At 39.7% G+C, this 11,309-nt stretch overlaps 1 protein-coding gene across 1 annotated transcript; it reads left to right on the top strand.

The window, feature by feature from the left end:
- Positions 1-4,190: 4,190 nt before the first annotated feature.
- On the top strand, positions 4,191-8,620 carry GSX2 (GS homeobox 2). Its single transcript, XM_073612259.1, has 2 exons — positions 4,191-4,989; positions 7,939-8,620. Exons 1-2 carry the CDS (start codon positions 4,590-4,592, stop codon positions 8,277-8,279), a joined length of 741 nt encoding a protein of 246 aa, XP_073468360.1. The 5' UTR covers positions 4,191-4,589; the 3' UTR covers positions 8,280-8,620.
- Positions 8,621-11,309: the final 2,689 nt, after the last annotated feature.

Genomic DNA, 11,309 nt, shown 5'->3' with positions numbered 1-11,309 from the left:
GTCACTTTACAGGCATACTATAGACACCCCCCAGGTACGATATTTAAAGGAATATTTCACTTTTTTTTTTTTACTTTAAGCATCATTAAAATCACTGCTCCCGAAAAAACGGCCGTTTTTAAAAGTTTTTTTTGCATTGATACATGTCCCCTGGGGTAGGACCCGGGTCCCCAAACCCTTTTTAGGACAATACCATGCAAATTAGCCTTTAAAATGAGCACTTTTGATTTCGAACGTTCGAGTCCCATAGACGTCAATGGGGTTCTAACGTTCGTGCGAACTTTCGGTCCGTTCGCGGGTTCTGGTGCGAACCGAACCGGGGGGTGTTCGGCTCATCCCTAGTCCCCACTCCCTCTGCGGGTCTGCACTCACACTGGGCTATAAGGAAGGGTTCCTGGGCTTGGTTACTTCATCACCTCTGCCAGCCAGATCACAGAAAACCCTGCTTCTGTCCTCAAGGATCGTTCACATCAGGTGCGGTGTGGAAATTCATGCAAAATTGCGCATGTTCCCACACCACACAAAAATGCACTGTCCTTTTGCAGATGCACAGATCTAGCAAATGCGTGCATGTTCATGCCTGCCAAAATGCATGGTGCTGCAATACCATGTGTTTTGGTGTGGCGTGATTTTAAAAATTGTGCCAGCATCTTTTTTTTGCATATTTCACATGCATAAGGTAGCCCACTGAAATGAATAGGCCGTAATGAAATATAATGCAAGGAAATGCATAAAAAAGGACACAAGCTTGAATGTACGTCTTGGTGTGAACATGCCCTCAGTGACCTATAGAGAATTGTGTGCTCAGACCCAGTTTGCTCTCACACTGAAGTTATCCATACTGGACTACAAGGGAACTGTGCCCCAGACCACCTTTTCCAAGTGGTCCCAGGCACGTACCTGGGCATGTTTAAGATCACTCACACTACATAAACCAGACCAAGATGGGTACAGTTAAAGCGATATTAAACCCAAAAGCAAACAATTATTTTATTGCAGCTTACCAATCTTTAGATTTGATGGCTGCATTCGTTTCCTTTTTTAGGCTTTCTTTCTTCTATTTTCTTCAGGTAATCCAGCCAGCAAGTTTGTTGTTTTTCACAGCACAAACTCTCCAGCAATATGGACCAGTTTACATGGATGAGACAAACCACTTAACACTTGCAGAGGGGATTACAATGATTAGTTTTCATTTATTCATGCAAAACCTTTATCCCAAAAGGAAAAAACTGTTTGCTGTAACTGATTATAAAGTGTGAGTTGGAGTTTGACTTAAATTTTTTAGTGTATCTAAACGTGCTAATACATTTACCACTCCTCTCCTCCCCACACTGACAATGCTGCTGTCTGTTGTGCCCCCGTGCTCCTTCATCCAGAGTGGGGGCATTGTATTACAGGAGGTGTGATACTATCCAGATCACCAGGTGAACACAGAGGGAAAAAGCCAAAGAAAAAAAAAACGAATGCAGTCACCACATCTAATGATTGGTAAGCTGAAATATATTACATTTTTGGGTTGGGGTGTAAACTGTCAGTGTGAGCAGACCCGTATAATATTCGGAGAATGTAGTCTTGGTAAAGCTGCCCATACTCCAATGGAATTTTATTTGAAATCTTTTGTTTGCAGAAAGTTCGTTTGATTTTCTAATAGTTAGTGATGTCAAATCAACACTTCTTTTCAATCGCAGTGATGAAAACATTTGAAGGAGAAGGATCAGAATTTTTCTATCGAAAAAATGAAATTCTGTCTGTGAATGTGATTTTCATTCAGGAAAAAAATTGTACATATTGCAATGATTAACACATCCAGGGTTTCATTCACATACACAAGTCTGGAAGAAATTAGTTGACTCAATAATGGCAAGAAAGAGTATTCTGATTCATGATTTTATTACAAATGTTCAAACAAAAATCTAACCATGTATGTCCAGCTTAAAGAGAAACTTCACTTGCTTTTTCTTTCCCCACTTACCTGTTATGCAGCTTTGTCCTGTATTCAGATACTCACCTGCCCAGTGGATCCAGCATTGTTCTGCTGTGATCGGCTGATCAGTTGCAGCAGCCTGGGTCCCATGCTGCCATCTTGTTCCTTCTCAGCCATCAGAAGCCAGCTTCAAAAATCTTTATGTTGTGAGTGCTCCCTGGCTGCTGGCCATCTCTTCTCCTCTGTAGACTATTAATTTCTAGGAACTACACATCCCATAGTACCTTGCTGCCTGCAAGCTGTGATTCCTGTACTGACTCCACCTCCTGAATCCCCTCCTCTCAGCACCTCTGTAGTTCAGAAGGCGGGCTCTGTGAAATGTGTGACACAGCAGTGCCTACTCATAAGGCATAGAGAATCTGTTTTACAGAAATCAAGTAAATGTGTAGGAATCTTCACAAAGCAAGTTTAGATTGTTCTGATTAATAGGAGTAGCCAAAAAACAATTGAAATACAGGGGGTGATTTAATAAAACTGGAGTATTTAGAATCTGGTGCAGCTGTGCATGGTAGCCAATCAGCTTCTAACTTCAGCTTGTTCAATTAAAGTGATATTAAAGGCAATATAAAAAAAAAACAAACATATCATATTTATTTGCTTTGTGTAGTGGTTTTGCACAGCCTCGATCCTCCTCTTCTCGGGTCCCTGCCAGTGCTCCAGGCCCCTCCCTCCTGCCAAGTGCCCCCAGAGCAAGCAGCTTGCAATGGGGGCACCTGAGCAGGCTTGCTCCTGAGCCGTTGCTCTGCGTGTCCATTCACACACAGAGCTGCGGCTCGGCCCCGCCCCCTATCTCTCCTCATTGGCTCACTGGCTCCTGCTGCTGTCTCAGCCAATGAGGAGGGAGAGTCCTCAGACAACTGAGGCTCTTGTGCACATCACTGGAAGAAGATCAGGCTCAGGTAACTATTGGGGTGGGCTGCTTTTTTACCTTCTTGCATAGAATGCATGAAGGTTAAAAAGCTTGAAACTTTACAACCACTTTAAGCTTTGACAATAAAAACTGGAAGATCTGCACCAGATTTTGCATGCTCCTGTTTTAGTAGTTCTTCCCCACAATGTAGAAATGAATAGAATTTTAAATTATGACCATAGATGCACTTTAAAGTGACACTAAACAATATCCTTATTCTCCAAAAATAATCTATACACACCCACTACCCCTGTAATCTGTTTTCCATTAGTTTCCTACTATGTTTTTCTGGGCAAAAGAAGCACAAGGCACCACTCTAAGTGCAATAAGTTGTACAATTTAATAAGCAAATGATGCATATGTACTCACAAGAGTAAGTTTAAAACAGGCATTTCAGACATAAGAGAACAGCCGTCCGGGAGGGAGACCATCCAAGTCAGAAGTGGAGCAGGTTCTGCCGGTAGATGCCAACGTTTCCTGGTCACACAGGATGCCGGGGGATGACGTCACTTCCGTTTGGACGGTGGGTCAGTAGGCAGGCGAACTTATTGCACTTAGAGTGGCGCCTTGTGCTTCTTTTCCCCAGCCTTTCCAGAGTACAGTCACCTATTTGCAATCATTTTTTTCATTAGTCCCCTGTACATCAAGGTGTGTAATAGTCAGGTGGAACCCCACCAAGGTAGATGCAAGCGCCAACTTTTTCTTTCGTGTTCTATGTTTTTCTGCCTTCTTGTAATGTCCCCCATAAGCTCCCGAACTTCTCCTTTTCTTCCTCACTTCCATTTGTTTGGAAAGACCAATGCCAATTAGTTGCTCTGCTCTATGCATGCAACATTATAGTCCATAGTCCCTAGTCCATCCCAGTAGATAACAAGTGAAGGTGGCTACATTCTTATATACAGTATGACCATGGAGAACAAATGCAGCCACCCTCTAACAGAAAGGCGGATAGAAGCAAAAAAAAAAAAGTATAATAATAAAAAATGAATAAATAAATAAATAAGTAAATAAATAAACAAAAATACATTTTTAGATTTGGAGGAAGATGACAGCAGTAGAAGGTACTTTTTTGAATTAAGAATTCATACTTGATTTTTTTTTTTAAACCAGAGTTTAGTGTCACTTTAAGGCAGCTCACATGAAAAAGCAAATTGATACTGTTGACAAAAAAGCTATGTCATGGTTAGATTGGTTGCAATAGTTAATTTTGTCATGGGAATTTTACTTTTCTCATACCATAACAATAATCCTGCTAGTAATCAATATCTGCACATTCGTCTGATAGTGTCACACACTGCTATAAAAGTAACAAATAAACATTTCTCTGATACTTTGTTGCAATCTGGGTTTAAATTTCACTGCTGCTCCCTGCAAAGTATCTTTTCTGTATCTGAATGAAATGAACAAACAAAACATTTCCCAAAGTTTCCTCCCCCCAGTTAGTTGGTTAACTTGGACAAGCCATCAAGTGGGCTTTAATGAAGTGGATGAGATGGAGCTGTGATCACGTGCTCCCATTGGTCTGTGTAGAATGCCAGGATGGGGGTGCACGTGGGTGACGCTAGGACCAGCCCTCTCCAGGGACCCTTTTGTTTAGCTATTCAACATAAGCACCTTGTGAGCCTTGTGTGAGCTTCAGAGGAAAGCTCATCTGAAAGAGAGTGAAAGCTGTCTGTCTGCCCCAAGGGATCTGAGATGTCCAGGTCTTTTTATGTCGATTCTTTGATCATAAAGGACTCTCCAAGACCTGCTCCACCTTTACATGATCATCACCACCATCACCACCATGGACAGGACTTCTTTTTGCCCATCAGGATGCCCTCCCCTCCACTCATGTCTGTGTCTGCACCTGTCTGCCCATCCAGGAAAAGTGGCAGCTTCTGTGTGTGTCCCATCTGTGTCAGCTCTCACCTGCACTCCTCCAGAAGCAGCATCCCTCTGCTCAAGAGCCAGTTCCAAGGTGGAGGGGATGCCCAGTATTGCCAAAGGATGAGCCAGCAGCCCACCCCAGCCATGGTCCACCCGGCACACCCGACTGTCTGCAGTCCTTCATACAACGTGACGGATCCTCGCAGATTCCACTGCCTGTCAATGGGTAAGAGAGACCTTCACCACTTCTTTCCTTCTCCTCCAGATCTGGGCATATGGGCACATTCTGGGCATCAATGTGACGTGTGCTGGATTGCATGAAACAAGGCTATTCAGGCAGCAGGAGCTTACACACAATTCTCTTTAATAAATGCTTCTAAATTGATATGGGCATCATTCATGGGGAATAATGTGTATTTTCCTACTGGGGGGTTATATATACCATAAAATATGCCAGTGGGTTAACCCTTGCAAGAACATCAAATTCTGCAAATTATATTAATAATTTCTGCTTAACTGTTTATGCTAGCTAATTTTTTGGGTCTAGTTTATATAGTTTAAGTATAAAAAAAAACAAGTTATTTATAGAATTATTAACTTCTTCTTGTTATTGTTATTGTTATTATTATTATTAATACTACTACTACTACTACTACTACTACTACTACTACTACTACTACTAATAATAATAATAATAATAATAATAATAATAATAATAATAAATTTATTCATAAAAAAATAGTTCAAGAATGTATTTGTAATCATCATATTTGAAGTGCAAGTGTATCACAGCCTGCATATTTGTCCCATAGAGGAATGTCAGCTACCTTGGAACATGCTGCATAACCATAATAGATATCATATATCATCATTGGGTCTATCAATGCTTCCTCTGATCGATTTACTGTTCACTGCAATCACTCAATTACATGCAGAGGGATTTTTAAAAGACAGGGATTTCCCTTGCCCATGATTGGATGATTGAAATATAGCCTCACTAAGCTAAGTGAACATTAGAATAAATTAACCCTCAGGTGTCTACTTTAATGACATTATATTATGGGCCTGTAATCATTTTATTTTTCTGCCTTTCTAAGCATGTCTGCACCCTGTCTGAGTTTGAAAAGTGTTCTGAAGCGTATTTCTACTTTTGCAGTCACATTTGAGAGAGCCTCACTTTGTTATGAGTTCCCATTTACATAGCATACCTATATATATATATATATATATATATATATATATATATATATATATATATATATATATATTAATATCTTACCTAATAAGGCTGCATGCCCATGGGCATATTTCCTCATGCATCCTAAAGACATAGAGGGATTTACTAAAGGAATTGAGAATGTTCGCACAATAAATTGTTTGACTATTCTCTCCAATCATATGTAGGTAGAACAAGTAAACACAAAGTTGCTTTTATATAATTGGACAATGAAAGTGAATATTCTTAACTCCTTTAGTAAGCCTCTATGTGTTTCTGGTGTGCAGATTGTCCTAGAGTTACAGCCACCCATATACATGAATGGGTGAAGGCAGCTGTACACAGCCTTGAGCTGATAATTGGGTAAGGCCTCCTAAAAAGTTGCTGCATAAATGATCAGGAAATAGATCTATTTTTGAATGCATAAAAATTGTCCTGTTCTTTTTTTTTTAATGGCATACATGTATACACATGTCCTCAAATGCAGAATTTTGGATGTTGTCTTTGATTTGATTGCTGTGCATGTTTGCACACCTGTGTGAATGCCTCCATTGAAAACATTGAAGTTAGAAGCTGATTGGCTACCATGCACAGCTGCATCAGATTCTGAGTGCACCCGTTTTAGTAAATCTACCCCTTGGTGTTCAAAGCTAGTTTACAACTGATAATGAGATATGCAAGCACAGTACCTACAGGGTTAATCATGGCAAACACAGTGATGTTATATGAATGAGGACATGTAACAAATATAAAGTAGATGTTATCCCAACTCTGCTGCAAAAGTGGAAATACACTTTAAGCTCCTCCCCATCCTAGATTCTGAAATGTTAGCTGTCCAGGCCTGTGGAATATGAAATACCTAAGGGAATAAAGTTGACATTTATTCAAAAAGACATATAGATTAAGCCTATGATGTCAGCTAAAGAACAAACACTTTTATTTCATTTGCATATTTATGTGATTTCCTTTACTTATTTGGTAAAGTTGTTAAACTGTATGTAAACTCACAAAAGGTTCTCCTAATAGCTTGCTTTTGGTCTGTTAAATTTACCAATAGGCGTGAGCACAGGGTGTGCCAGAGGTGCCTGGGCACACCCTAATCACCCTATGTGGTGTAGATTCCGCCTGTTTAAACCCCTGATATTTCACCAAAGCCCCCTAATGGGGCTCCTAAAATATTTGTTTAAAAAAATTAAAAACTACTGACACTATTCACTGCCCTACTGACACCAATCTCTGCTGTATACTGACACCATCTGGAAAGGGCAAAATTAGTCACAATTCTGCAGAGAAACCAATCAGCTTCTAACCTCAGCTTGTTTAATTAAGCTTTAGCAATAAAACCTGGAAGCTGATTGGTTTCTCTGCAGAATTGTGACTAATTTTGCCCTCTCTATCTTTGGTAAATAAACCCCAATGCCAGCTGCTAGTTTTTTTTGTCAAAGCTTAATTGAACTAGCTGAAGTTAGAAGCTGATTGGCTACCCTGCACACCTGCACCAGATTTTGCACTCTTCCATTTTAGTAAATCAACCCCTATGTGTTTAAGGTTTGAGGTGCACACCATAATGCAATAGGCTGTGCACACCTAGTAATACCACTGAAATTGTTGTCTACTCCACTAGTGAACAAAAATATCCTGTGCTTCCTGCCCCTGGACTGTTATCAGCATTGTTCCCTGCTATCTCCAATGACTGCAAAACACCTCCCCCTGTTATGGAAACTAGAAGGAGGTGTTATGTAGGACTCCTTGTCCTGGGTCACAAGGCTGCTCAGTATGGTTGTCATCCTAGGCCGGGAAATGGGTTAATGGCAGAATAACAAGGTGAATCTAAAGGGCAAAAATGTGTGAAAAGAAGAAAACGAATGCAGTCAGCGCATCTAAAGACCAGTAACCTGCCATACTATTAATTTCTGTACTTGGATTAATGTAAACTAATGTTTGTCTAATCCTGTTTAGGAAGTGCAGAAAGTGGGCAGATCCAGAATGGGAAAAGGATGAGGACAGCATTCACCAGCACCCAACTCCTGGAGCTAGAGAGGGAATTCTCCTCCAACATGTACCTGTCCAGACTCCGGAGGATTGAGATCGCCACCTACCTGAACCTGTCCGAGAAGCAGGTGAAGATCTGGTTCCAGAACAGGAGGGTGAAGCACAAGAAAGAGAATAAGGGGGCTCAGAGGAGTACCCATGGGGGCTGTAAATGTGCCAGCGGCCAGACTCATTACCCTGGCTCAGAAGATGAAGCTTCCCTATCCCCAGCATCCACCACTGAAGACAAGGACATCTCACCTTTATAGAAGATGTCACCTACAAACTGTCCTACAGTCACCCTGCACCTCCCTATAGAAAAGAGACTGGAATCCAATGGCTGTTGAGGAACTACAAGTACAAGCAGCTGATCCAGAAGACTTGCAGTTCCAAAAACAGCTGGAGAATTGCAGATTGCTGGACTGTGTGTGTAGGAGCATAGTATAATTGTATGCAATGGTCGGAGTCCGATCTGATCGTACATGTGTGCTCTGCTCCAAGCAGGTGACTAGCTCCATCTGTAGATACTGTGTAAAATTTGCTTGTAAATAGTTGAATCTCTATACCTGTGTACAGGACTCACCTGCATGTGAGTAGTTTTATACAAAACGGCAGTATATTTATATTTATTTAAATAAAAAATGTCAGCCAAGTGTGTTTGATTTGACCCTTTTTAGTGGGAATATAAAATCAGATCTCATTATTAACCAACATGGATGATTTCATTTCAGGTTAGAACTATCTAGAAATATTTTTTTTTATTGTTAAGTAATCTATAATTTTTACAGTTTATGCAAATCAGACAAATCACAATGAAGCCCAACTTTGCTTCAAGAAAAAAAATCATTAACAAACTGCAGAGTACTATATGATACCCTATAGCAAGCACTTTCACATTTTTCCTCCATTGACCACAGTAGCCTAGAAATTATTATGATGTTATACAGAATTATATATAGCGCCAACAGTTTTCGTAGCACTTTACAATATAAAAGAAGACAATACAGTAAAAATATAATTCAATACAACAGGGTTAGGAGGGCCCTGCTCCTGGGAGCTTACAATCTAATATAGAAGGTGATTTACTAAAACTGGTGCAGCTGTGCATAGCATTCAATCAGCTTCTGACTCCAGCTTGTTCAATTAAGCTTTGACAAGGAGACCTAGAAGCTGATTGGTTACTGTGCACAGTTGCACTAGATTAGTGTGTACCAGTTTTTAGTAAATCCCCTCCATTGAGAGGGGCTGGTGGAACTAGATGGCTATAGATTTTGAAAAACGAAGCCACTGGATACTTTTGGCAGCATTAATGCTTACAAATGAAAAATATTTGTATTATATAGTTACATAATTATCTTATTTTTACATACACCAGACACATTTTGACAACAATTTTAAATAGTCCCTGTGATCAAAGGGACTATTGCCTGCTATTCAATGATAATCATGGTAATTAAATACGTTGATTTGTCAAGTACATTGATAATAAGGCCAATTTTTCTAAAGGACTGCAAATCTTCAAACAATAAATTAGGGAAATCAAATTTATTTTCACTTATGCCATCTGCACATGATTGAGTAACTGAAGCAAATACATACACATGTGTAAAGAGTCTCAACTTACTAAATCTACCCAAAAAGTGTACAGTGGTGCATCCATCTCCTCCAATTAGATTTCAGTATATGAAATTAGATCAGTGAAAGGCAAATTCTGATTGGTTGCTAAGAGTTACTGCACTAGTTGTCTTTCATATACTGAAATACGATGAAATTGTTGCAAGGCCATTTGATCTTTAGGTTGGGATGGTATATAGGATATATATATATAATTGTATTATGTTATATAGCGCTGTCATCTTCCGTGTCGCTGTACACAGTAATAGAGGATTCATTTTTATTTTTCTAATAGACGATGCATACGTTGTTGGTGAATGAATTAGGGCCATTCTAATCAAGTGGACTCTTCCCTAGCATATAATGAGGATTGGTGTTAGATGTGGGTATGCAGCCATGGCCAGGCAGAGCAGCCAGAAGAGTGATGTAAGGAAGGCAGAAGTGGCTCTCACTATCTCTATGGCACTCCGGCTATGCCGCCTATTAAAGACAGTCATTGATATGAATAGGTCTGAGCACTGCTAGCAATAGCCCTTTTCTAGCAGAGGGCAAGGTTCAGCAGAGTGCCACAAAGACAGCTCCAGACAGGGCAGGAAATGGTCTTGCTGGCAGCACATCGCTATTATGGTGTGTGTTTGGAGGGGGGCTTTCTGTTTTTTAGAACCAAGGATTATATCTTATATAATCATCGTTATGATAAGTGAACAATTAGGGTCACCCTTCTTAGTTGTACAACCTTGCCTCTGTAATACATAATGCCAAGTGCAACATATTTTTTACCATGACCACTAAATAAATAATACAGGCAGGACATAATTATTCTCTAACTTTTTCGGTATAATGATGCACTATGATATAGGGATTAAAAAAAAAAACAGATCTTCGTGTGCCGCATGGATTGTTTTAATGGACAAAAATAATCTGACCTCAACCTGGATTCAAAATTCTATTAATTGCCAAGGGCCAAAGGGAGACACATCTACTCAGAGCTTATCTCTGCTGCAATGTGCAGGAATAGCGAATATCTACTTATGATGCAATGAAGGTGCATTCACTTCAAGTATTCAGTACTATGGAAGGTGAAAACCTGCTTTTTAACCTTTCTGATTGAGTAACTAAGCTAAATGATCATTGACTACTTTAGTAAATCCCCTTCTACTGGGTAATTTGGAAATTGATTATCAAAGTTGATTTACTAAAGTAGTAAAGTCTATTTACTAAGCAACATAAATGTTGAAGCTTTATTAACTTTAAATTAAATGATTGCACAAAAAATCTTTATTCACTAAACGGCCTCCGAATTATATCGACCTAATTATGCACAATTTGATTTTCTGACAGCATTTTCTGTAGGTTCTAATGATGCAACTGTCTCAGAAATGATCAGAAATGTTTTTAAGATTTGTCAAATAACATATATACAACATGGGCAAAGATAAGAGTCGTTTGTCTGTATTGACATTCTGATTTCTTTACAAACCTGTTCACAATTGTGAAATAAAGGTGTCTTCTTTTGCAGAATACAGGTTTTTATGCTGTCACTCACTGATAAGCAGTTCATACATCCTGAGTACCCTGATATTGCTGCCCCATGTGTCATCTTTGCGGCCTGACTAAGTTCTAAGGAGGTGGGTGGCCACAATGCTACATATAACAGTAGCAAACAGATCCCTGGCCTGTAATTT

This window comes from Aquarana catesbeiana, linkage group LG01 (assembly GCF_042186555.1).
Source record: "Aquarana catesbeiana isolate 2022-GZ linkage group LG01, ASM4218655v1, whole genome shotgun sequence".
Lineage (NCBI taxonomy): Eukaryota > Metazoa > Chordata > Amphibia > Anura > Ranidae > Aquarana > Aquarana catesbeiana.
Note: the sequence above shows the minus strand (reverse complement) of the source record. Positions and strands in the feature narration are given on the sequence as shown.

Bases quoted from the DNA above. Each gene is read 5' to 3' on its own strand.
- GSX2 (XM_073612259.1), top strand. From the start codon at position 4,590: ATGTCCAGGTCTTTTTATGTCGATTCTTTGATCATAAAGGACTCTCCA. The intron at 4,990-7,938 runs GTAAGAGAGACC...AATCCTGTTTAG, and splicing joins ATTCCACTGCCTGTCAATGG to GAAGTGCAGAAAGTGGGCAG.